General features: G+C 45.6%; 1 protein-coding gene across 1 annotated transcript in view; it reads left to right on the top strand.

The window, feature by feature from the left end:
- Positions 1–26,172, top strand: part of GLG1 (golgi glycoprotein 1) — a 156,614-nt gene extending 130,442 nt beyond the window's left edge. The window contains exons 13-27 of the mRNA XM_054452488.2: positions 2,243–2,329; positions 4,404–4,466; positions 5,539–5,652; positions 6,928–7,016; positions 7,937–8,054; positions 9,151–9,243; positions 11,186–11,323; positions 13,509–13,632; positions 14,358–14,500; positions 14,771–14,872; positions 17,207–17,314; positions 20,153–20,273; positions 21,392–21,498; positions 24,797–24,960; positions 25,997–26,172. Of these exons, the coding sequence (XP_054308463.2) occupies positions 2,243–2,329; positions 4,404–4,466; positions 5,539–5,652; positions 6,928–7,016; positions 7,937–8,054; positions 9,151–9,243; positions 11,186–11,323; positions 13,509–13,632; positions 14,358–14,500; positions 14,771–14,872; positions 17,207–17,314; positions 20,153–20,273; positions 21,392–21,498; positions 24,797–24,960; positions 25,997–26,072 (1,647 nt within the window). The 3' untranslated portion in view covers positions 26,073–26,172. The remainder of the gene's footprint in view (positions 1–2,242; positions 2,330–4,403; positions 4,467–5,538; positions 5,653–6,927; positions 7,017–7,936; positions 8,055–9,150; positions 9,244–11,185; positions 11,324–13,508; positions 13,633–14,357; positions 14,501–14,770; positions 14,873–17,206; positions 17,315–20,152; positions 20,274–21,391; positions 21,499–24,796; positions 24,961–25,996) is intronic.
- Positions 26,173–26,751: the final 579 nt, after the last annotated feature.

The raw sequence follows: 26,751 nt of genomic DNA, 5'->3' as shown, positions 1-26,751 counted from the left end.
GAACAATCCCACAAAACATGTAGAAATGGAATTTTTTCTCACCTGGTTGACAAATTGAAGCTCAGAGAAGTTAAGTGTATACATTTCCTTACCTAAAATTCAGTTCAGTTCATTATATAGCCTCTCCATCTAGGAAGCAGAGGGAAGGAGCAGCCCCCAAGAATTCCCTGAGTGCTGTGATTGACTCCTTAGGATTGTGTCCCAGTTTAAGAGAAAGAAGGAAAGATGCATGACTGCAGGTCATGTGGGAAGCTAGCTGTCTTCCATCTGAATGCAGGATACTCAGCAGTAGGAATAGCTGCGTGTTTAAAGCCACATAAATACTCAAGGAGTGAACTCAGGTTTCTTGGTTTCATTTGTACCACTACATAACCCCCTCTGGAAGTACAGTATGAAAAAGTCACACGTACAGGAATTGGACATTTTAAAGGAGAAACGTGGTTGCCTACTCAGGTCTGTTGAGCATAGGACTATCATGTTTGGCAGTCTGTTTCCTGAGCCTGCTACAATTCTGTTGGGTATATCGTTAGAAAATGCTTATAGTTGAGCTTTCTGTTGCCTCTGTCCAATGAAACAAGGGATATGGTGATTTGGAATCCCAGAAAATAGTTTCCTTTAGAACCCCGAGTAAAGTAAACTTTAGAAAGCTGCACTACATTGCAGCCCGTCATGGAGAAGCTAAACTTAAGAATTCTTTTTTTTTTTATTTTGAGACAGTTTCGCTTTGTCACCCATGCTGGAGTGCAGTGGAACGATCTCGGCTCACTTCAACCTCTGCCTCCCGGGTTCAAGCAATTCTTATGCCCCAGACTCCTTAGTAACTGGGATTACAGGCACCTGCCACCACACCCACCTGATTTTTTGTATTTTAGCAGAGACAGGGTTTCACCATGTTGCCCAGGCTGATCTCGAACTCCTGAGCTCAGGCAATCCACCCATCTCGGCCTCCCAAAGTGCTAGGATTACAAGTGTGAGCCACTGAGACCAGCCAGGATTCTATTAATAGGATCTTTCTCTTAGCCATTTATTTTACTCCCAAAAGTTTGGGGTATTTTCCTTAGCTTTTTTATTTCTTCTTCTTCCATTTTGGCTGTTGTATAATTCCTACAACTCCTCTCTTCCCCTCACATTCTAATTCTGAAACAGAGAGATTCTTGCAGAATAGTAAGTTAAACTTGATCCTTTAACAGAGCACTTTGCTGAGAAATAGCCGTTGATATGCTTTGTGAAAGTGAGCTGATATTATACTTGAAACCTCTAAACCTGTAAACCTCTAGAAGGAATAGTAATAGACTAATGCTACAGATAGCTCCAGCTCGGTTTCCAAAGCCCAGACAAGATAGCTTTTAGGTACCCAAACCCTAGTATGTTCACTTGTTTTTCTTCAGAGGACCCTTTTGATGTATACTGGAATTAGAATCCAAGATCTGACTTGCAGGAGCTATCAGTTGTATCTTGTGTTCCAGACCCCTGGTTCCCAATTACTTTGCCAATAAAGAGTCTTGAAATAATCTGTGCTCTTCACTGTGAATCTGTCTGATGATCATTATTAAAGTGCATATTTAAAATGAGAGGTGACAAATTATCAAAGCACAGATTAAAATAGAATCAAGGCCTGATAAGGTTTTTAGACTTTGAGGACACTTGAAGATTGATTCTCCTTGCACTTGTAGATTTGGTCTTCTGAGGGATTTGCACAGCTCTTTTTTTTTTTTCTGAGACGGAGTTTCACTCTTGTTGCCCAGGCTGCAGTGCAGTGGCACGATCCTGGCTTACTGCAGCCTCCACCTCCCGGGTTCAAGCGATTCTCCTGCCTTAGCCTCCTGAGTTGCTGGGATTACAGGCACCCACCACCACACCCGGGTAATTTTTGTATTTTTAGTAGGGATAGGGTTTCGCTGTGTTGGCCAGGCTGGTCTCGAACTCCTGACCCCAGGTGATCTGCCCACCTCAGCCTCCCAAAGTGCTGGGTTCAAAGGCCTGAGCCATTGTGCCCAGCCTTTGCTTGGCTCTTGTGCCCACTTGGCCCTCATAACCAACCTGCTACATGAAGTAATTATCTTTTCAACAGTCTTAGTCTGGGGAATTAAACAAAGCTTTTGTGTCCTGTTCAGTGAGGTAGTTTTAAAAAGAAGAGAAAGGAGGACCACTGAAAAGGGAAGTGTCTTGACGCTGATATCTCTCCTTCCCTTGTTCATGTATGTGACTGATAAATGCCAGTGGCTTGCCTTTATATTTTCAGGAGCTGGAGTGCCTCCAGGACCATCTGGATGACTTGGTGGTGGAGTGTAGAGATATAGTTGGCAACCTCACTGAGTTAGAATCAGAGGTAAGTGGTATGCAGCTTACGGGAGGAGAGTGGCTGCCAGCATCCTGGCCTTTTGTGTTTGATTCTCCTGTTTCTAGACTCCTGAGAGTGCAGATTCTCTGTCAATCAAAAGAAACCTGATCAAATTTTCCATATTTGCTTTATAAAGAAGTATATTGTGTTGCTTTGTGAGCCCCTTCCCTCATTTCTCTAGAACAACACTCTATACAGCCCTTTGGTTTTCTTCATAAATTAGATTTATCATAGTCATTAGACTTGCCTCTGTTTCCCCCTTAAGATAGCAGCTGTACGGCCAGGTGCGGTGGCTCATGCCTTGAATCTCAGCACTTTGAGAGGCCGAGGCGGGCAGATCACGAGGTCAGGAGTTCGAGACCAGCTTGCCGAACATAGTGAAACCCTGTCTTTACTAAAAATACAAAAATTAGCTGGGTGTGGTGAAACACGCCTGTAGTGCCATGTACTTGGGAGGCTGAGGCAGGAGAATCACTTGAACCCGGGAGGCGGAGGTTGCAGTAAGCCTAGATTGCGCCACTGTACTCCAGCCTGGGCAACAGGGGGGAGACTCTGTTTCAAAAAAAAAAAATAGCAGCAGTACTTCACATCACAGTCACATTCAAGAGCAATCTACACATTCACATTCAAGAGCAATCTACACATTCCCATTCTCTCATCCCTCGCTCTTTTAGTTAGGTCATTTGGTAATGTTTGTGTGTTTCAGAACATAAAAGCTGAGGACTTCCAGCTAAGCATGGAAGATTGAATACGTATGTTTATCCCTGTTCCATCCTGAAACCCACTAAAATATTTTAAAAATGGGATTAGAGGCCAGGTGCAGTGGCTCACACCTGTAATCCCAGCACTTAGGGAGCCCAAGGCGGGCGGATCACAAGGTCAGGAGATAGAGACCATCCTGGCTAACATGGTGAAACCCTGTCTCTACTAAAAATACAAAAAAAAAATTAGCCAGATGTGGTGGCAGGTGCCTGTAGTCCCAGCTACTCCAGAGGCTGAGGCAGGAGAATGGCGTGAACCCGGGAGGCGGAGCTTCCAGTGAGCCAAGATCACGCCACTGCACTCCAGCCCGAGCAACAGAGCAAGACTCTGTCTCAAAAAAAAAAAAAAAGGTCAAGACCATCCTGGCCAACATGGTAAAACCCCATCTCTATTAAAAATATTGAACCCGGGAGGCGGAGGTTGCAGTGAGCCGAGATTGTGCCATTGCACTCCCACCTGGGCCACAGAGCCAGACTCCGTCTCAATAAAAAGAAAAAAAAAGGGGGGATTAGAAACCCTCATAAAGCACTGGGATGTTATTTAGAAATACAGAGGAGGGCAGCTAAACATGTTAAAGTTATTTTGTGGGGCCAGAAATCAGAGAAGTGGGGAACCACCATTTTACCTTAAACCTTTTAGGACTCTATTTGAATTGTCATAATGTAAAATTACATTTCTCAGCCAGTTCTTTTTTGCTTTCTAGTTTTCAGAAGTTCATTGCCTTCTCTCATTTTGTCATCTCCTCTCACATTATCATTGTCATCATGGACTTATGAGAGCAGTCTGGGTGTATAGCCCTTTAAAGGAAGGTGTTTTTTCAGGAGCTAGTGTTGCAGGGTTTCTCTGTTTAAAGGCATTATTAGTATGTGTTCCCCAGAAACAGTGGTTTGGCATCTGCTTTGAGGGCAGTGCTCTGGCTTACGAGCTTATAAACTGAAGATGGATATCCGTTACCCTATTTTCATTTTGAACTACTTAGCATTTTGGGAAAATCTCCAAAGGCTTTGCATTCTCTAATGTTATTGCTACGTGTGTTTTTACCTCACTTTTCTTAATTCTGCCTTCTCATTTGTTCAGGCCGAAAGGGAATATGTCTCTAAAAATTTGCCTTTCAAAATATAACGGAGGAGCAGTTCTATATTTATTCTGGGGCTAGCTACTTCAAATACTAGAATCGTTTCCAAAAGTATGTATTAGATTATTTGCCCATCAGATATTACTGATGCAGAAAGAGAAACTGCTCGTCCTCCACCCTGGGTCTTTCTAAAGCAGAAGTATTGATATATTTAATCTTCTACAGGATATTCAAATAGAAGCCTTGCTGATGAGAGCCTGTGAGCCCATAATTCAGAACTTCTGCCACGTAAGTGATGTCTGGAGGAGCAAGGGTTAAAAACAGAAATAAATTGACAGGGACTCTCCCCTGAGTATCTCAGACTCATCTCTGTCTTCAGCATGTATTACTCTTGAGTGTTAGCCAGCTTTGACAAGTTAAAATTAAAAATGTAAACAGGCCGGGTGTGGTGGCCAATACCTGTAATCCCAGCACTTTGAAGCCAAGGAGGAGCACTTGAGCCCAGGATTTCAAGACATGAAAATCTGGGCAACATGACAAAACTGTCTCTACAAAATATAGAAAAAATTAGTTGGGCGTGGTGGTACACACCTGTAGTTCCAGTTACCTAGGCGGCAGAGGTGGGAGGATCACTTGAGCTCAGGAGGTCGAGGCTACAGTGAGCCGTGATTGTGCCACTGCACTGCAGCCTAGGCAACAGAGTGAGACCCAGTCTAAAAAAGAAAAAAGAAAAAGTAAACAAGCTTGAGAGAGAGATGCTACCATCCTGGAACCTGTGTTTGATTAGCTTTTGTAGGTAAAAGCAGGTATGTGGCTAGCAGCAGTTACTGAGTTGCCTTTTTTAAGAAGAGATGGAACAGGGAAACCCCCATTAGTATGCAGGGTTGATTCCAGTACATCAGCCTAGGAATTGTTAGCATCAGCCCGGGAATTGTTAGCAGTAATAGTGGCTCCTCCTTCCAACTGTCTCCTAGTACCTCAATATTGAGTGAATTCTGATTATTTCATATTCATTTACTGAACTACTTAAATTGTGGGAGTGAAACATACCCAGGAACCTTTAGGATCTGACAGTTGGGAGGCTATGTTAGATACTATCCCAAAAGCCAGCTGTTTTTCGGAAAGTGAAAAAAAAAGCATATATTCTTGTCTCATACGGAACACAGTGCTGTGTCAGTTTTATGCCACTGAATGTATACCATTGTGATTCTTCAGGCTTATTTTGATTACAATTTATGGTGTGTCTTTTTTTTGTGAGGGCTTCTAGAATCAACCCTGCTTGCATTTGTTTCGGACTGGGCTACAAGTTTTGTTCATTAATTGTTACCAGTGAAGTGTAAATGCATGCTGTCTTCCCCAGGATGTGGCAGATAACCAGATAGACTCTGGGGACCTGATGGAGTGTCTGATACAGAACAAACACCAGAAGGACATGAACGAGAAGTGTGCCATCGGAGTCACCCACTTCCAGCTGGTCAGTGACACCTGGCTGCCGATATCCCATCATAGCTGCCTGGATGTTGACTGAATCCTTTCCTTTTTTGGAACATCAGAGCACCTCTAATGTTCTGTTAAAAGTCATTTTTTTCCAGCCAGGCATGGTGGCTCACATCTGTAATCCCAGCACTTTGGGAGGCCGAGGTGGGTGGATCACTTGAGGCCAGGAATTCGAGACCAACCTGGGCAACATGGTGAAACTCCATCTCTACTGAAAATACAAAATTAGCCGCGCATGGTGGCACACACGTGTAATCCCAGCTGTTTCAAAGGCTGAGGCAGGAGAATTGCTTGAACCTGGGAGGCGGAGGTTGTAGTGAGCTGAGATCGCCACTGCACTCCAGCCTGGGCAACAGAGGAAGATTCCATCTCAACAACAACAACAAAAAAATCATTTTTTCCAGCCGGGTGTGGTGGCTCACGCCTGTAATTCCAGCACTTTGGGAGGCTGCTGCAGGCTGATCACCTGAGGTCAGGAACTTGAGACCAGCCTGGCCAACATGGTGAAACCCTGTCTCTACAAAAAATACAAAATTAGCCAGGCGTGATGGCGGGTGCCTGTAATCCCAGCTACTTGGGAGACTGAGGCAGGAGAATCACTTGAACCCGGGAGACAGAGGTTGCAGTGAGCCGAGATCGCACAACTGCACTCCAGCCTGGATGACAAGAGAGAGGCTCTGTCTATAAAAAAAAAAAAAAAATTTTTTTTTTTCAAATATATGTCCTATTTTTATTTAGGATGGATGGATGGATGGATGGATGGATGGATAGATGGATGGAAGAAAGGAAGGAGGGAGGGAAGGAAGGAAGGAGGGAAGGAAGGAAGGAAAGGAAGGAAGTAGGGAAGCAAGGAAGGAGGGAAGGAAGGAAAGGAAGGAGGGAGGGAAGGAGGGAAGGATGGAAGGAAGGGAAGGAAGGAAAGGAAGGAAGGAGGGAGGGAAGGAGGGAAGGATGGAAGGAAGGGAAGGAAGGAAAGGAAGGAAGGAGGGAGGGAAGGAAAGAAGGAGGGAAGGATGGAAGGAAGGGAAGGAAGGAAGGAAAGGAAGGAGGGAGGGAGGGAAGGAAGAAAGGAAGCCTGCCTGTTGTAGGGGGAGTACTGGAGAGATGAGCAGGTCGTGATGTCTCAGGTGTGGGGCAAGCCATGCAGGGTCTTGTAAACAGGCTTGTGAGAGCTATATGAAAAAGTGCCCCCTACCACTACTGACCACAGGTTGCCACAAAACTTCTGACTTTCCTTCTCTTCACCTTTCAGGTGCAGATGAAGGATTTTCGGTTTTCTTACAAGTTTAAAATGGCCTGCAAGGAGGACGTGTTGAAGCTTTGCCCAAACATAAAAAAGAAGTATGTAGCTTGTAGTTGTTTCATTCCACTTTCCCGAAGTCCCTCTTAGCTGAGGAATGAGTACGCGAGATGTCAGGCAGCCCTCCTGCTGCCTGGTGGGGTTAGCCCTGGAGGCCTCCCACGTCTCTCCTTTGATTAGCGTGGCAAACACTCGGACTGTCTGGACAGAGCATCTGGCGATGGTAGTTCTCACATGGAGGTCCCATAGGCTAAAGGAGCATTTTTAATTTTTCCAGGTCAGGCCATCTAACTGATGAAGTAGGGTTGGATTTTGTACTTAGAGAAGCAGGGTGCAGTGTGAGTGAAAGAGGCGAACTGACTTCCCTGCGTCATCCCGTTATGTCATCTCATCTAAGATGCAGCAGTTTTTGTATTGGGTTAGATATTTAGTGAAGAAACAGAATCTTTATTCATTTAAGAATTAAGTCTTAATGAGGAAACTGATAAGCTTTTTCAGCGTGACTGCCCAAATTCTTCCATGTTGCTCTTTGAAAGGGCCATTTCTAGAACACTTGCTCTCATATAAACCAAATTCCCAGTTTGCTCAGGTTTCTCTACCTTTCAGGAGTGAGTTTCACAGTAGGTCAAAGGTACAGCCCTAGAGTTAAGAGCAGCATTCCTCTGTGGTCACATGTTTTTAACACAGATGTTGAGCTGTCCTTGCACACATGTGCCCTGTCTGGCTTCCCCTTCCATCAGGAATGTAGTCAGCATTCGTGCTGCTGCCTGCCTTTCATGACACCCACAGTCAAATTGCAGCTTTTAGCACCCTGAAAAAAAAACCGGTGAGCCTTACAGGAAAGATATTCCCCAAAAAGGCATCTTGAATTCTTAATGGTGTGACCGCCCCCAGCCCAGCTGTCAGGCCATCTGCCCTTGTGTGCCCCCAGCCAGCCTCAAGCTTCTCCTTTCATCTGCAGGGTGGACGTGGTGATCTGCCTGAGCACGACCGTGCGCAACGACACTCTGCAGGAAGCCAAGGAGCACAGGGTGTCCCTGAAGTGCCGCAGGCAGCTCCGCGTGGAGGAGCTGGAGATGGTAATGCCTCCCAGCTTTTGCTCCCCGAAACCACAGTGGGCCAGGGCTTGGAAAGCTGGGGAGAGGCCAGGGCAAGGGGGAGGCATTTTATCCACTACTGTGATGGTTAAGACTTGAAGTCCTGTGCAAAAGTTTTACCATACGACCATTAGCTTCCTGTGTCATTCTTTTGATTTTGAATGATAAAACCTTTCTTCCCACATATAACTGGAAGTCCAGCTGTAAGACAGGCTCTAACTAAGCATGTGATCCAATCACTGTATCAGTAATGTCCTCAGGGGCCGGATGCGGTGGCTCATGCTGGTAATCCCAGCACTTTGGGAGGTCGAGGCAGGTGGATCGCTTGAGGTCAGGAGTTCAAAACCAGCCTGGCCAGCGAGATGAAACCCTGCCTGTACTAAAAGAGACTTAGGCCAGCGAGGTGGCTCATGCCTGTAATTCCAGCACTTTGGGAGGCCAATGCGGTCAAATCACTTGAGGTCTGGAATTCAAGACCAGCCTGGCCAACATGGCGACACCCCATCTCTACTAAAAATACAAACTTAGCCAGCTGTGGTGGCACATACCTGTAATCCCAGCTACTTTAGAGACTGAGGCAGGAGAATCACTTGAACCAGGACATGGAGGTTGCAGTGAGCTGAGATGGTGCCACTGTACTCCAGCCTGGGTGACAGAGTGAGACTCTGTCTCAAAAAAAAAAAAAAAAAAAAAAGAGAGAGACTTATTTCAAGCTGGAAGATTTGGTTCCCTAACTGAGCCTAGCTCTTTCATTAAAGTAATAATAAAAGTAGAACTCTACATTTATATAATGGTTTTGACTTTCCAAAGTGATTTTCACATCTCAGCAGTCCTGTGAAAGACTAAATAAGGTGTTTCAGGGTAGACTTGGCATTCTGTTTTGCAAAGAAGGTCCAAGGCCATGCAGCTAGTTGGTGACAGAATTGAAAGTAAAGCCTGATTCTCTTGCTGCAAGGCCACTTTGCTATGTAGAAGCCAGGGTCACTAGACAAGATGCAGTCAACAAATAAGTCTATAGAACACATGACATCTCCAGTCTAAACCAAGCTCATCTTTCCACACTGGCTCCTTCATGCAGACGGAGGACATACGCCTGGAGCCAGATCTGTATGAAGCCTGCAAGAGTGACATCAAAAACTACTGTTCCACTGTGCAATATGGCAACGCTCAGGTAACTTTTTGCTTTTCTAGTTGTAAAAGTAATGTGAAGGTAATATTTAATATTTTTTCAAAAGCTGGTGCCCATAAGAAGGTAACATTTTAGTCATGAATTCTTTGGTGGTGAGACAGGACCCATCTCATCCCTTCCAACCTAATCATCCCTTCTTAAGCTACATCAGGCTGCGTTTCCCTGAGTTCTTCACCTGCACTCCTCTCTAATTCATTTTCTTCCCTCTTTCAGGTTACCTCATCCTTCCCTACCTTGTCTGCCTAGTAAACTCCTAATGATCCTTCAGATGCCTCCTCCTCTGTAGCATTCTCAATGCTCTGCACCTCCAAAATTAACCATTACTTCACTGTGTTCCCATTGCACAGAAGTTCTTAACTAGACGTCACATCAGAATCACCTAGGACACTTTTTTTTAATACACAGAAACAGGACCGTATCCAGAATTGCCAGGAGTGAAGTACAAACAAGTGATTTTTTAAAAAATGTTCTCTTACTACTCGGCTACCTCTTCTAGTTAAGGGCATTGCCATGGGGCTTCAACCTTTGAGATAATTACTTCATTGTCCTCTTGTATCAGACTGTTGCTGATGCAAAGTCTGATGTCAATCTAAGTCTCATTGCTTTGTAGTTTATCTGTTTCTGATAGGTTTTAGAGTCTTCTCTTTGTCTGTAATGATCTGTAATTTCAGTGTGATGTGGTTAGGTATGGTTTTTGTTTTGTGTGTGTTTCCGCTTGGCTCTTTCAATCTCACAATCTATGTCTTCCTTCAGTTCTGGGACATTCTCAGTCCTTGCTCTTTCACATACTGCTTTCCCTTTCCTTCCTTCTGGAACTCCTGTTAGACAATTGGAGCATCTGAGTCCGTCTTCCATGTCTCTTTAACTTTTTCTTTGGTACTTTTCATTTCTTTGTACTACATTTTAGGTAACTCCTCAGTTCTCTTTCCCAGCATATAATTTATTCTTCAGCTTTGTCCATTCTGCTCTGGGAGACCACCAATCAAGTTTTGTTTTTCATTTCCTAGCTTTCTCATTGCTTCTTTTCATAACTACCTATTCTTGATTCTTATTTACTGTTGTCTTCTGTGTTGTTCTGAGGATTTTAAATATATTTTAAAATTCTGTTTTGATTGCTCTATTACCCCTTTCCCTCAGTTTTTGACTCCTTGGTTCATTTTATTTATCATCTTTCTTATGATATTAGTGTTCCTCAACTAGTTAGTGATTCTTGGCCATGCCTTGAGGATTTCCCGGAAGTCTTATGGCTTCCTGCGATAGCCCCAGCTGCTGCACCTTCCCATCTGCTTTCCTTCTTTCTTTTCATGATATCTAAAGGTTTAGGGAAGGGAAGATTTCAGGATATACTTAATTCACTACCTTAAAATTCATCTTATGACACTTTATGCTTTGTATTTTGAGTGATAACTCATCTTTTTTTAATCATAGTTACTTGTTTACATAAGTTTGCCATGTGTAGCTGTGAATTTATCAGGCTGAGAATTGGGTCTGATTCATATCTAGCATCCAGTAGTCTTTCTCAGGTGGTAAATAGTGGGTTGAATTGAACCTCCTGGTTTGTGCCCACTGTCTAGTTGGAGCTGTTGCTCTGGGAAAATGCAGAGAGCCTATTGTGTGCTCCAAAACGAATGTGGACAAGGAGCAGCTCTGGAAGGCAGAAGAAACCAGAAATCCTGGGTGTGTTTCTTTTCCTTAGACTCCAGCACAGCCTGCCAGTCATCCTGAGTTTTTATCTAGTTGGGTTTGCTATCAGCTGTAAGGTTGTAAATCCTTATCTTTGGTAAGGAAGTCCTGATTCCTATTGCCTGGGAATGAGAAATGGATAAAGAAATGGGAGGCACAGTGGAGCTGAATGCTTCAATCAGAACACATGGATGAGCAGTCTCTGACATCTCTCAACTTGACTATAACTCTTTTGCCATAGATTATTGAATGTCTGAAAGAAAACAAGAAGCAGCTAAGCACCCGCTGCCACCAGAAAGTATTTAAGCTGCAGGAGACAGAGATGATGGACCCAGAGCTAGACTACACCCTCATGAGGGTCTGCAAGCAGATGATAAAGGTGAGGAGCCGACACCAATTGGGCTGAGCACGGATGAACAACAAAACAACAAAGCACAAATAATGGCAGCGACTTCCTCAGGCTCAGCTTTCTCAAAGTGTGGTCCCTAGACGAGCAGCAGCAGCAGCTCCCCCTGGGAGTCTGCGGGTTCCTGGACCCCCCTCCAGATCTGCTGAATCAGAAACTCTGGGAGTAGAGCACGAAGACTGCCTTTACGGCCTCCCTAGGGGGTTCTGATGCAGGCTCAAGTTTGGAAACCACAGAGCTGGGATAACTGACCTCGCTTTGACCTGAGGCACAAGTAAATGGATGTGCAATAAATAAATGATTGGTTTTGAGGATGATTAATGGTAGCTATACTGAAAAAGTCACCATCTAGTGTCCTGATCGTCCATCTGGCACATTCAGAAGATTTTTCTGTTCCACAGGTTGTTTTGCTTCATTCCCTCCTCCAGCAGATATTCCCTGCAGCAGGGCTGACCTGAGTACGTAGGTGTCGATTCCTTGATCTCGCCACACATACATTAAACTCAAGGTTCGGCCGGGTGCGGTGGCTCACGCCTGTAATCCCAGCACTTTCAGAGGCCAAGGCGGAGGATCACCTGAGGTCAGGAGTTCGAGACCAGCCTGGCCAACACGGTGAAACCCCGTCTCTACTAAAAATACAAAAATTAGCTGGGTGTGGTGGCATATGCCTGTAGTCCCAGCTACTCAGGAGGCTGAGGCAGGAGAATCGCTCCCGGGAGGCGCAGGCTGCAGTGAGCTGAGATCATGCCACTGCACTCCAGCCTGAGTGACAGAGCAAGACTCTGTCTCAAAAAAGAAAAAAAAAATTTTTTTTTAAACTTAAAGGTTCTAGCTCTTTTATTTCAGCTTTCCTTTAAAGTAAAATGCTACTTTTTACACTATCAAATTCCAGAGAGAATTTTGAAAGTTACAGTGTAAGTCTTTTTCACTGGCCTAATGAAATTGAGTCATATGTAAAAATGGAAATGTCAGGCTCTGATGTGAGAGAGCTTTGGAAAATTTTCTAAAAGTCAGCGAGCATTCCATGTCTCCATAACAAGATGTCAGCAGATTACAATCACACGCTTTAGAGAACTAGAAACAGAATTAGGAAGAGAGGCTTAATGCTCAGGTGTCTCAACCAGAGTTTATCAGACACTGTGACACTTGAAGACTTGAGGATTAGCAGAACAGATATGGAGTTTATTACTAGTCCACAACTGATCCCTGACTTAAAGGACAGCAATAGGTGTACAGGACCCTAGCCCTTTACTGCTTGGTAGGATTATAGCCCTTTAGTTAAGACGAACCAAATGGGTCCTTACCCCACATCCTTGTTCACATTGGTTAGTGGAGAATTCCTAGGTTTTCCCACTAGAGTTGGGTAGGTAGGGCTTGAGGGCTGTACAGCCACCTGGCACAGTGTTACATTCATGCTTAAACAATAAGTAAGTTCCTGAGATGCCATCAGACTTAACATCACCCTCTAGATAGGGAACCAATCCTGTAGAAGAACCAGTGAGGCAGTAGAAAGAAAGGTGAGAAATAGTAGAGAATAAGTAAGAAAGGGGAAGTTGGGGTGGGGTATTGGTTCAGGCCTACCTGCTCCTCTTGTACCACGTGATGCCTTCAGGCTGCTGCTTTCATCAGCTTTCGGATGGATGTTAAGGGTGATCACAGGCTGGTCCAAGTGCAGTGCTGTTTACAACTAATTGATCACAGCTACTTACAGATTTATTTGTTCTACATTCCTGTTGCTTCACTTGACTAGCCTTTAAAAAAAAAAAAAAACGGTGGCCAGGCGTGGTGGCTCATGCTTGCAATCCCAGCACTTTGGGAAGCCGAAGCGGGTGGATCACCTGATACCAGGAGTTCAAGACCAGCCTGGCCAACACGGTGAAACCTCGTCTCTACTAAAAAAAAAAAAAACACACAAAAATGAGTGGGGCATGGTGACACATGCCTGTAATCCCCCCTACTCAGGAGGCTGACTCGGGAGGCTGAGGCAGGAGAATCGCTTGAACTTGGGAGGCGGAGGTTGCAGTAAGCCGAGATCGTGCCACTGCACTTCAGCGTGGGTGACACAGCGAGTCTCCGTCTCCAGAAAAATAAAAGTGGTCGCAGATAGAGTTAATCGCCATATTTAGATAGCTGTTTTTATAAAACTGTTTCTTTGCAGAGGTTCTGTCCAGAAGCAGATTCTAAAACCATGTTGCAGTGCTTGAAGCAAAATAAAAACAGTGAATTGATGGATCCCAAATGCAAACAGATGATAACCAAGCGCCAGATCACCCAGAACACAGGTAAGATCTTGGCTTGGCTCTCCTGGCCCTGTGGGGTATCTGAAAAGGAATTCAGTGGCTGTAGAGTGACCTACTCAGACTCCCAGGGCTTTGTTGCCTGGGAATTTAAGGGAGGAGTCTGAGTGTGAGCAGGAGGACTTCCTCCTTTGAGGAGCATCCAGAAAAAAGGAGGGAGAGGCAGGGGACAGAGGAGGCCACAAGAACCAGAAACTGCCCTTAAAGAACATTCAGAAGGAATCAGGGCCGGCAATCCTTGGAAAGAAAAATCTAGAAATTCAATAAAACTTCATGAGTGTTCCAGGAGAATGTACGGGTAATCTGGTTCAGAACAGAAACATTTCACCTCTGGGTTGGAAGACCTCTTAAGTTAATGGTCACAGTGAGTTGGATATTGTATTTCTTTTTCAGTGTTCTCAAAAGTATCTGTTATGGGGAAGGTTGCTGATGTCCCCTTGATTTTTCTGAGGACTCCTTAGAGTATTGGAGTCCCCACAAAACCCCACAGGGTAGAAAGATTCCTGAGGACCTCCAGAAGTACTCGTTAACTAAGTCATATTGCTGATTAAAAAGTGTAGTGAGAGCTCAGTAAGTGTTTATTGAATAGATAAATCCATGGTTGTAGTCATGGTCATTGACATAATATGCTCCCTTTAGGAAGGTGGATATCTAAAAATGTGTGAATCAGGTGGAATGTTTTGTCACATGCTCACTGCTTTCTACTGTAGATTACCGCTTAAACCCCATGCTAAGAAAAGCCTGTAAAGCTGACATTCCTAAATTCTGTCACGGTATCCTGACTAAGGCCAAGGATGATTCAGAATTAGAAGGACAAGTCATCTCTTGCCTCAAGCTGAGATATGCTGACCAGGTAAACTGGCCTGGGCTGTCCACAAAGGTGTATTTATGGAGCCTCTGTCCCTGGGAATTTTCTCTTTTGAAATCCCTAGCTTGCTCCCATTTTCCCAAGACCTTTTTCATATCTTCCCAAACCTGGGGGGCTAAGGGGCCAGATCAAAAACAGACGTTTTGTTTTTTCTTGTTCTTTTTGTTGTTGTTTTTTGGTTTTTTTCATGTCCTGCTTTTGTATAAAAGCTTCGTTTTCTGATCAGCCCATGTATCCTCCCTTTGTCACATGCAGCGCCTGTCTTCAGACTGCGAAGACCAGATCCGAATCATTATCCAGGAGTCCGCCCTGGACTACCGCCTGGATCCTCAGCTCCAGCTGCACTGCTCAGACGAGGTGGGATTTGCATGCAAAAGTGGTTACGCACAGAGCTGCTCAGAGAAGTTTCCATTGGAGAAAAGTTGTTTACTTTCTCTCCTTTCAGCCGTGAATGATCTGGTGAATTGAAGGCCATCTTCTAGGGCTCTCCATGGTCTGCATTCCTGTTCTCTGTAACACTGAATTCAACTTGGCGTTAGTCCTGACACTCTAAAGCGTTGTTCCATATTTCTCTGTTGAACAAGGGTGTTCTTTCATTATAGCTCTCTGTAAATTTGTTCTTCCTTCTCGTTATTCTGGATGGTAAACCCAAGACTTGCCAGAAAGATAAAAGTACTTCCAGCTGGGCACGGTGGCTCAGGCCTGTAATCCCAGCACTTTGAGAGGCCAAGGAGGTGGATCACCTGAGGTCAGGAGTTTGAAACCAGCCTGGCTAACATGGAGAAATCTGTCTCTACTAAAAATACAAAAAATTAGCCAGGCGTGGTGGCGCGCACCAGTAATCCCAGCTACTCAGGAGGCTGAGGCAGGAGAATCGCTTGAACCTGGGAGGCGGAGGTTGCATTGAGCTGAGATCCCGGGAGGCGGAGGTTGCAGTGAGCTGAGATCATGCCACTGCACCCCAGCCTGGGCAACAGAGGAAGACTCTGTCTCAAAAAAAAAGGCCGGGCGTGGTGGCTCACCCCTGTAATCTCATCACTTAGGGAGGCTGAGGTGGGTGGATCATGAGGTCAGGAGATCGAGACCATCCTGGCTAACACGGTGAAACCCCGTCTCTACTGAAAAAAAAAAAAAACATTAGCCCTGCCTGGTGGCGGGCGCCTGTAGTCCCAGCTACCCGGGAGGCTGAGGCAGGAGAATGGCATGAACCCAGGAGGCAGAGCTTGCAGTGAGCCAAGATCGTACCACTGCACTCCAGCCTGGGCGACAGAGCGAGATTCCGTCTCAACAAAAGAAAAAAAAAAAAGTAGTTCTGTAATGGCTCTAAGGAAGTGCCCATCTTTGGAAATTATTGTACTTCTTAGCTAGAAAAGGCTTTGTGGAGAGCCGTGTTCAACATGTGTTAATTTCAGGAGCGCATAACAAAAGCCGTTACAAAAAAGCTCACTCATAAAACTGTCCAAAGAAAGTTAATGTTTTTGTCTTTGCTGTGGGCTATGTTTCTCAACTCCTGTGTATCTGTGCGTGTATGTGCAGGTACGCACGTGTGCACACTTTGAAGTTGTGAGTCTGGTTTGACCCTGAACCTATGTGAATGTCAAGTGTTTGCTTTTCGTATTTTATCTGGTTATATATAACCTTGCTCCTGTGGAATCAAGTAGCAGCCTTCTTTTTGACAAGTCCTGAGATCTGACTCAAGTTTCAGTGTTGACAGCGTAAAGATATGACATTTATTGATTTTCCACTGTGTGTGCCAGTCCTTGTGAAGAATGAAGCCTGGCATCCAATACAGGAGGAGGAGCATAAAACCCACCAGGAAACTGTTTGAGATGAGCCCTGGCACAGATGTGGGAGGATCATCAAACTGACATGTTTAGAGACCAAGGGTTCTGGTGATAGCAGTGCTACTGCCCATGGCTTGTAAAACAGCAGTAGGCCAGTGAAGAGGGGTCACAGATCCTGCGGGGTCCAGAGCTGATTGGAATCACTGGACTCAACTGCTTTTGAAACTGTCAGTTCGGGCCGGGTGTAGTGGCTCACACCTATAATCCCAGCAGTTTGGGAGGCCAAGGTAGGAGGATCACCTGAGGCCAAGGTAGTTCGAGACCAGCCTGGCTAACATGGCGAAACCCCATCTCTACTAAAAATACAAAAATCAGGTCAGTTGCGGTGGCTCATGCCCTGTAATCCCAGCCCTTTGGGAAGCCAAGGTGGGCGATCACCTGAGATCAGGAGTTTGAGACCAGCCTGACCAACATGGAGAAACTCTGTCTCTACTAAAAGTACAAAATTAGCTGGGCGTGGTGGCACATACCTGTAATTCCAGCTACTCAGGAGGCTGAGGCAGGAGAAGCACTTGAACACGAGAGGCGGAGGTTGCGGTGAGCCGAGATCGTGCCATTGTACTTTAGCCTGGGCAACAAGAGCAAGACTCTGTCTAAAAAAAAAGAAAAAAAAAATCAGCCAGGCATGGTAGCATGCGCCTGTAGTCCCAGCTGCTCATTAGGCTGAGGCAGGAGGATCACTTGAACCTGGGAGGCAGAGGTTGCAGTGAGCCAAGATCGCACCACTGCACTCCAGCCTGGGCGACAGAGCTTGGCTCTGTTTCAAAAAACAAAACAAAACAAAAAAGAAATTCAGTTCATTTCTGTGCTCAGTGGGGTGGCTTTGTTTTTTGTATCTCCTGAACAGATCTCCAGTCTATGTGCTGAAGAAGCAGCAGCCCAAGAGCAGACAGGTCAGGTGGAGGAGTGCCTCAAGGTCAATCTGCTCAAGATCAAAACAGAATTGTGTAAAAAGGTAACCACCGTCACCTCATTTTCCTCACTTCATTTTCTTATTTTTTTTTTCCTCTTCTTCCTTTTAATGCTGTAGTCTGCCTACCTTGGTAATAAAACCAAAAATCTAAACCTTCTGCCCAGCACTCTTTTCTTGCTGTTCCTTCTTACCAAACTTTCATTTGGTCTTGACTGCTTATCTCCTATAATGTGAATATTCTTTTCTTTTCTTTTTTTTTTTTGAGACGAAGTCTCACTCTGTCACCCAGCCTGGAGTGCAGTGGCGTGATCTCACTGCAAGCTCCGCCTCCCGGGTTCACACCATTCTCCTGCCTCAGCCTCCCAAGTAGCTGGGACTACAGGCTCCCACCACCACGCCCGGCTAATTTTTTGTATTTTTAGTAGAGACGGGGTTTCACCGTGTTAGCCAGGATGGTCTCGATCTCCTGACCTGGTGATCTGCCCACCCTGGCCTCCCAAAGTGCTAGAATTACAGGTGTGAGCCACTGCGCCCAGCCAACGCCTGGCTAATTTTTGTATTTTTAGTGGAGATGGGGTTTCACCGTGTTAGCCAGGATGATCTCGATCTCCTGACCTCGTGATCCACCCGCCTCAACCTCCCAAAGTGCTGGGATTACAGGTGTGAGCCGCTGCGCCCAGCCAACGCCTGGCTAATTTTTGTATTTTTAGTGGAGATGGGGTTTCACCATGTTAGCCAGGATGATGTCGATCTCCTGACCTCGTGATCCACCTGCCTCAACCTCCCAAAGTGCTGGGATTACAGGCGTGAGCCACCGCGCCCGGCCGTGAATATTCTTTTCACATGTACTAATTACATGAGTATGTCTCATCGCCATGACTAGATCATTGTTTAAAGACATTGTGAGTGTAATGCCAAAGCAAAATGCCAGTAGCAATATATCAGTAAGTGTTCCACATTCATAGAAATCAATGAAACTAAAACTAGTTCATTTCAGAAATGTTATATAAAAACATTTGTCAGCCAGGTCGGTGGCTCATGCCTATGATCCCAGCACTTTGGGAGGCCAAGGTGGCCGGATCACGAGGTCAAGAGATCGAGACCATCCTGGCCAACATGGTGAAACCCTGTCTTTACTAAAAATACGAAAATTAGCTGGGCGTGGTGGCGCATGCCTGTAGTCCCAGCTACTCGGGAGGCTGAAGCAGAAGAATCGCTTGAACCCAGGAGGCAGAGGTTACAGTGAGCTGAGATCGTACCACTGCACTCCAGCCTGGCAACAGTGAGACTCCATCTCAAAAAAAAAATTTTTTTTGTCAAAATATGATCATTAAGCATACATTATCTTGCAAAATTGAAAATGAAATAATATACTTGATCTTTTTTTTTTTTTGAGATGGAGTCTTTCTCTATTGCCCAGGCTGGAGTGCAATGGCGCCATCTCGGCTCACTGCAAGCTGCGCCTCCCGGGTTCATGCCATTCTCCTGCCTCAGCCTCCCAAGTAGCTGGTACTATAGGCGCCCGCCACCATGCCTGACTAATTTTCTGTATTTTTAGTAGAGACAGGGTTTCACCATGTTAGCCAGGATGGTCTCGATCTCCTGACCTCGTGATCCGCCCGCCTCGGCCTTCCAAAGTGCTGGGATTACAGGTGTGAGCCACCGCACCCAGCCAAAATTAACCTTTTAAAAAAGAATTTCATTGATATCATTATGAAATAATTGAGAATATTGTGTGCAAATTTTTTCGTCTGTTAAAAATGTTGAAAGCTAGATCTGTATATTTTCCTTTGCCTCCTTTATCATCACATGATCCCATATAACTTTGGGGAGGATTTTAGAATACTATTTGGCCTTTGGTTTTTGGTTTTGATTTCTCTTACTGTTGTTTATAGGGACTAGAGTCTTGTCTGGAGCATGCTGACTTTTATTTATGGAAACATTTCTGGCCTATCTTTACCTCCCATAGTTCCTTTATGTATAAATGGAGAATCTGCAGAGTTGATTTCAGTTGCGTCATGTTGCTATTCCTCTCATTCAGGACATCTGTAAACACAAATAAGAACTGCTCTTGTAGTAGATGTTATGCCCTGTCCATTCTGTTTTTCTTTCTGAGGACAACAGAGGTAAAGTAGAACATTTTGTAAACAAATGTGCCTTTATCTAATTGGGATTTTTTTGTTTTTGTTTTTGTTTGAGATAGGGTCTCACTCTGTCTCCCAGGATAGAGTGCAGTGGTGCAGTCATAGCTCACTGGACCTCAAACTGGGCTCAAGCGATCCTCCCACCTCAACCTCCCTGTGGCTAGGACCACAGGGCACACGATTATGCCCAGCTAATTTTTTTTTTAATAATTTTCTGTAGAGGTGGGGATCTTGCTATGTTACCCACATGGGTCTCAGACTCCTACCTCGGCCTCCCAAAGTGCTGGGATTACAGGCATGAGCCACCACCCCCAGTCCTGATTGAGAATTTTAATGTAGCATATTACTCTGATTTTAAGACTTCACATGTTTTCATATTTCTTAAAGTAACACAGTAATTGTATCACACCAATAAAAATATTAACATTTAGGTATTTTAAAATGATATGACATGACATATGGGAATGCCAAAAAGCCAAATCTGATCTTATAGTCATAGTCACTTACAGTCCCCTGCTTTTTTTAAACACACAGTTTTGTATCCCTAAAAGGTAGTTACTCAATTAAATTCTGCATTCTATACATCATCACCACCTTGCAACCTGTCCCAAAGTGGTCTCTGTTGTTAGCCCTCAAATTTCCACCCTTTTTTATTTGTATATGAAGTATTTACAGACAACAGATCTGATGCATTTCTCCTTCAAAAGCTCTGTCCGCAATGACCCTCCCTTTCCAGGAAGTGTTAAACATGCTGAAGGAAAGCAAAGCAGACATCTTTGTTGACCCGGTACTTCATACTGCTTGTGCCCTGGACATTAAACACCACTGCGCAGCCATCACCCCCGGCCGCGGACGTCGTAAGTCTCTATGTTCACTCTGATCCTGTCTGAACTCTCTTGGGAAGAGCGAAGACTCCCTCTTAGACATCAGTTGCAGCTACTGTGGTCTGTATGGTCTGTAGTTGTAGCCCAGTCATAGACAACATTCCCTGGGGACCTGGGTGATGCCAAAACTAGGCCTTTATGGCATCATGAATTTAGGAATAAGCCTGCAAGTTTGAACTCACCTCGTCATGACCGGAGCTAAAGATTTGATGAACAGGGAGAGTTGAGGTATTTGTTAGGGAAGCAGAAGTTAAAGTCATCATCATGGTCCTTTTCCTGATGCCCAAACTAGAAGCCAGCTTCATACATTTCCCCGGTGGCCACAGTGGACTTAGCAGACAGGTTCTGTGTGAGGAGGGAGCCAAGGCAAGTGTGAGAGTTCCTTTTAAGCCACGTGTGCCCAATAAAGCTAATAGAAGTTGTTTGTTTTTATTTTTATTTATTTTTTTGAGACAGAGTCTCACTCTGTCGCCCAGGCTGGAGTGTGGTGGCATAGATCTCAGCTCACTGCAACCTCCGCCTCCTGGGTTCAAGTGATTTTCCCACCGTAACCTCCTGAGTAACTGAGACTACAGGCGCCCACCACCATGCCTGGCTCATTTTTGTATTTTTTGAGTAGAGACAGGGTTTTGCCATGTTGGCCAGGCTAGTCTCAAACTCCTGACTTCAAGTGATCCACCCACCTCGGCCTCCCAAAGTGCTGGGATTACAGGCATGAGCCACTATGCCCAGCCTGTTTTCGTCTTAATTTTTTGAAACAAGGTCTTACTATATTGTAGTCTCAAACTCCTGGGCTCAAGGGATCCTCCTGCCTCAGCTTTCCAAGTATCTGGGATTACAGGTGTTTGCCACCACACCTGGCTCTAAAAATAAGGAGGTTTTAAGAGAGGCTTTGGACGCCAACCCTGGAGGTTACATATCATTTCTCTCCATTGTTGGATCCTGGCTCAAGTTTCCTAGTATATATTTAACTTTGTTGAGCCTACAGATCTGAATTCTCTGGTGGTTGTGTACCCTTTTCCCCATCTGTACCGAAATTTCTCTATTCTGTACAGTTTCAGGTTCTTCTTATTATTCGTTTCCTCCCACAGAAATGTCCTGTCTCATGGAAGCACTGGAGGATAAGCGGGTGAGGTTACAGCCTGAGTGCAAAAAGCGCCTTAATGACCGGATTGAGATGTGGAGTTACGCAGCAAAGGTAATGACCAAGAGAATCTCCTTTTTTAAAAAAATTTAAAAAAATGGAACACTTCACCAATTTGCATGTCATCCTTGAGCAAAGGCCATACCACTATCCTCGCTGTGGCTGTCCAGCCTCTTTTAGATATTGCACTGGTCTTGGCCTTATTGTGAGACTAGCAATAAGTGTGTTTGAAAACGTGGTCAGGGCCGGGCGCGGTGGCTCGCGCCTGTAATCTCAGCATTTTGGGAGGCCGAGGTGGGCAGATCATGAGGTCAGGAGATCGAGACCAACCTGGCTAACACTGTGAAATCCCGTCTCTACTAAAAAATAGTAAACGTGGTCAGTGTGCTTTTAGAATTCCTTGGCTGTCCATGAGCCTGGAGCCGTCTCCCTGTACATCGGGCTGTCTGCAAGGCTTTGCCAGGGCCACTCCTTTCTCATTTCTCCCACTGTTCACCGCTGAAAAGTGAGTCACCCAAAGACAAAAGAGATGTCACACCCATGGCAAAAGAAAGAAATCCAGCCTCGCCTATGTTGAAGCTTGCTTTTATCATTTTACAGTCTTTAGGAGAAAAATACATGTGTGAGGCCAGTACTCATCTGGTCTGGAACATGGAGAAGAAGGGGATGAAGAAAGACTGTAGGACACTCATGAATGTGTATGATACCCAGGTAGACTTGGGCTAGGGGAAATTTTTCCTACAGAGGTTCAGCCTCAGTGAGAAGAATAACAGTTCTTCTCATGTATACATTGCTTTGTAGTTTACATAACACTTTGGTGGATGTATTGCCTGATTTGAACCTTGAAACCCTGTGAGGTAAGTAGAATGACTGTTTCCTCACTTTACAGTGGAGGAAACTGACTTCAGAGGTCATGACTTGCCCAGAGTCCCTCTGGTTTTTAGATCCATGCTTTTGTATCGACTCATATTGGGATAGACATTTGCAGTGGCCTAAGATCAAGAGAGAAATCCCAGGACCGCCCCTCCTTCCTGGCCAATTTTATCACCCACGTACTTCCAAGTCAAGGGTAACAAGGCAAGAGGAACCATCAGAGAAAGTCTTCATAGCTCGACAGCAGGGAGGTACAAGGGAGGGCTCCTGTCTGTCACAGTAGTCAACACTCTCCTCATCCTTCTCCCAAGGGAAGAAAGTTGCCTTTAAAGCCAGTGGCTCAGAGAAGCGGCAGCAGGAAATGCTGCGTTACTTCATTCTGCCTCATTGTGTCCACTCCTTTGAGCTGTGTATTATTGCTTCAGAGTGGCTCAGAGTAACTCACGGCTTGTTTTGTGTTGGCAACTATTGGAGCTCAAATCTCATTCATCTCACGCCTCCCTACTCTGTTCTGTGTACATGATATGAGCATAGAAACAGCCCAGATGCCTCTGGGCCACACCACCTCAGCAGCCAGGCTGGGATGCAAAAGAATGGGGACATGTGCACCTGGGGACCCTTTCAGTCCTGATTCTGCCATAGCAGGCTACCATCAAGGTCCGTTAGGGAAAGCAGTGGAAAACTGAGGATGAAAACTAGCTGAGGTTAAATTATAAATGTCCGCAAGTGGAGGGCGGTTAAATATATTCTGTCAATATAAGTCTTGTTTGCGGTGCAGTGGTGCAAACATGGCTCACTGCAGCCTCAAACTCCTGGGCTCAAGTGATCCTCCTTGAGTAGCTGGGACCACAGGTGCACGCCACCACACCCAGCTAATTTTATAATTTTTTGTGGAGACAAGGTCTCAGCTATGTTGTCCAGGCTGGTCTCTGCCTGCACATTGTTTTTGATGTGGGAGATGCTTATGATATAATGGTGAATGAAAAAAGTCAAAATACAGGCTGGGTGCAGTGGCTCACACCTATAATCCCAGCACCTTGGGAGACCGAGGCAGGAGGATCACTTGAGCCCAGGAGTTCGAGACCAGCTTGGGCAACATAGGGAGACCCCATCTCTAACAAAAAAAAAAAAATTTTTTTTTTTTTTTTTTTGAGACGGATTCTCGTCCTATTGCCCAGTCTGGAGTCTAGTAGTGCAGTCTTGGCTCACTGCAACCTCCGCCTCCCGGGTTCAAGCGATTCTCCTGCCTCAGCCTCCCCCGTAGCTGGGATTGCAGGCGAGCGCCACCACGCCCAGCTAATTTTTGTATTTTTAGTAGAGACAGGGCTTCACCATGTTGGCCAGGCTGGTCTCGAACTCCTGACTTCATGGTCCACCATCTCGGCCTCCCAAAGTGCTGGGATCACAGGCGTGAGCCACCATGCCTGGCCAAAAAAAATTTTTTAATTAGCCAGGCATGGTGGTGCACTTGTAGTCTCAGCTACTCAGGAGGCTGAGGTAGGAGGATCCTTTGAGCCCAGGAGTTGGAGGTTGTAGTGAGCTTTGATCACACCACTGTACACCAACCTGGGCAACAGAGTGAGACCCCAACTCAATGAAAAAAAAGCCAAAATATAGAATTTACAAATAATATAGAATTTACAAGGCTGGGCGTGGTGGCTCATGCCTGTAATCCCAGCACTTTGGGAGGCCGAGGCAGGTGGATCACGGGGTCAGGAGTTCGAGACCAGCCTGCCCAACATAGTGAAACCCCGTCTCTGCTAAAAATACCAAAAAAATTAGCTGTGCATGGTGGCGTGCACCTGTACTCCCAGCTACTCGTGTGGGTGAGGGAGGAGAATCGCTTAAACCTGGGAAGTGGAGGTTGTGGTGAGCTGACATCATGCCACTGCACAATGCCTGCGTAACAGACTTCGTCTCAAAAAAAAAAAAAAAATAGAATTTACAAAATATAGGATATATAAAACAATCTCAACTTTTATCTTTGTTTTTTAAAGAAAGGCAGCAAACGCAGTTAAAGAGCCTAAATCAAAAGATAGAAGAACCCATGGCCTTATAGAAGTCATTTAACCATGCTCACGCCCGGGCACTGACTCTCCATCCAGAGTATGGGAGTGGTGAAATCTGCCTGCTAGGCTTGGTGTGAGTGCTAAATGAGCGAGGGCAGGGGGAGCCCTTCGTCCAGGGCCTGACACATCTTCAGTGTCATGATGTTAGTGGTGATCACTGTGATGGAATTGTGGGTGACTGCACCACTTTGTCTCTTTCTGTATTTCTAATTTTGTGCAGTAGACGTGTGTATAGTTTTATGATCAGGAAAAAGAGTTGTAGCTCTGTGTTGATTTTTCTTATCTCCTGCCCTCCCTCTCCAAAAGAAAAGACATAAATTAAACTAGGAACTGAGAAGGATAAGTTAGACCTAGCACTGCCACCAGCCCAGTGCTCTCTCAGAGAATCACATTGCCCTGTGTCATTCTAGGTGGCCCCAGCAGATGGCTTCTCTGATCTTGCCATGCAAGTAATGACATCTCCATCTAAGAACTACATTCTCTCTGTGATCAGTGGGAGCATCTGTATATTGTTCCTGATTGGCCTGATGTGTGGACGGATCACCAAGCGAGTGACACGAGAGCTCAAGGACAGGTAGAGCCACCTTGACCACCAAAGGAACTACCTATCCAGTGCCCAGTTTGTACAGCCCTCTTGTATAGCATCCCCACTCACCTCGCTCTTCTCAGAGGTGATACCAACCCTGTGTTAGAGCATCAGCAGCTGTCCACTGCGTTGTCCCGTCCAGCCTCCACTCATGTCCATGGTGTCCTCCTCCTCCTCACCGTGCAGCAGCAGCAGCTGGCCGCTGGGGTTACCGCCTTTGTTTGGCAAACTTGGGTTTACCTGCCTGTAGACAAGTCTCTCATACCAACAGAACTTCCGGTACTTCCAGAACCAACTCACCTGACCTGCAACTCAAAGGCTTTTTTTAAGAAAACCACCAAAAAAAAAAAAATTTTTTTAAAGAAAAAAATGTATATAGTAACGCATCTCCTCCAGGCTTGATTTGGGCAATGGGGTTATTTCTTTCATATGACTGTGTAAAACAAAGACAGGACTTGGAGGGGAAGCACACCACCCAGTGTGCCATGACTGAGGTGTCTCGTTCATCTCTCAGAAGCACCTTGGGGCCTCGCCAGGGCCATGGTCTTCACCGAGGAGTGGGTGGGCAGCCGTTCCCCAGGCTGTGTGGGGTCCTGCTTTCTTCTGCTGAGACAGTGACGCTTTCCAGTTTCCACCCTAATCAGCCACTGCTGGTCACAGCCCCATGGCCATGGGTATTTCTGTGGTCTCCTCACTTCATTGAAGCAAAGCATGAGCCTCCCTAGACAAGGGCAGCTGGGGAGGGGAAGGGACCGGAAGTTTGTGAAGTTGAACAGTCCATCTGCACTGAGAGGCTGGATCCCGAGTCCCGGGGCAGCAGGATCCCAGGAACCTTCCTCCTCCAGGGCAGCACAGGACTCAGCCGTGTCTGGACTGGCCCTGCTGAGGCTACAGTCACTCCGGAAGCTCTGCGCTTCATCAGGAGGCGGGACTGTGGTGGGAGAGGTCCTTGAAGATGGGTGTGGGGAGCAGCAGGGCAGGAAGTGGGAGCCAGAGGTTTGACTCACTTTGCTTTATTTTTCAGGCTACAATACAGGTCAGAGACAATGGCTTATAAAGGTTTAGTGTGGTCTCAGGATGTGACAGGCAGTCCAGCCTGACCTTTCTGCACACTCCAGACAAACTTCCCAGACAAGCTCCTTTGTGCCTCTACGTGGAGAGGGTGTGGAAAGTTATCACATTAAAAGATGGAGGATTTGCTCTGTTTTTTTTCTTTCTGTCCGTTTGCTGCGTGTACCCACTCTAGTAGGCATTGGCTAAATGTTGTATTTTGGCGATTCATCAACCTTTGCAGAATATGGGCTTCATAGAAGCAATATTCTTGGCCATCCCGCCTCATTCCTCCAGTGTGGAGATGCCGAGTCTGGGGTGTGAGAGGGAGGGGTCCAGGCATCATGGTTCAGCCTGGCATTCCTTTGGTTGAGTTTGGGGCATGAGATCACAGTGGCTGCACAAGAGAGCAGTGTGTACAGTAGGAGATACATTTATATAATATATATTTTATTAACCTGTTAGATGTCCACAAAGTATTATAAATCACGTGCCTAAAACTGTCCATGTAGACCAAGGCCCGCCCTCGGCGCACCCCACTCCTGCCTCTGCTCTGCACGGTCCACACGCATTGCAGGACCGGAGCGACATGTGTCTTCCCTGAAGGGTGTTCAGTACAAGGCATGTCAGTTTGTGGATCAGTTGATCCAAGTTACTCCTTGTCTAACCTGACTGACATATATTTGAATACTGTGGTTTTCTTTCTTTTTTTCTATTTTGCTGCCCTTC

The sequence above is a fragment of the Pongo pygmaeus genome, chromosome 18 (genome assembly GCF_028885625.2).
Source record: "Pongo pygmaeus isolate AG05252 chromosome 18, NHGRI_mPonPyg2-v2.0_pri, whole genome shotgun sequence".
NCBI lineage: Eukaryota > Metazoa > Chordata > Mammalia > Primates > Hominidae > Pongo > Pongo pygmaeus.
Note: the sequence above shows the minus strand (reverse complement) of the source record. Positions and strands in the feature narration are given on the sequence as shown.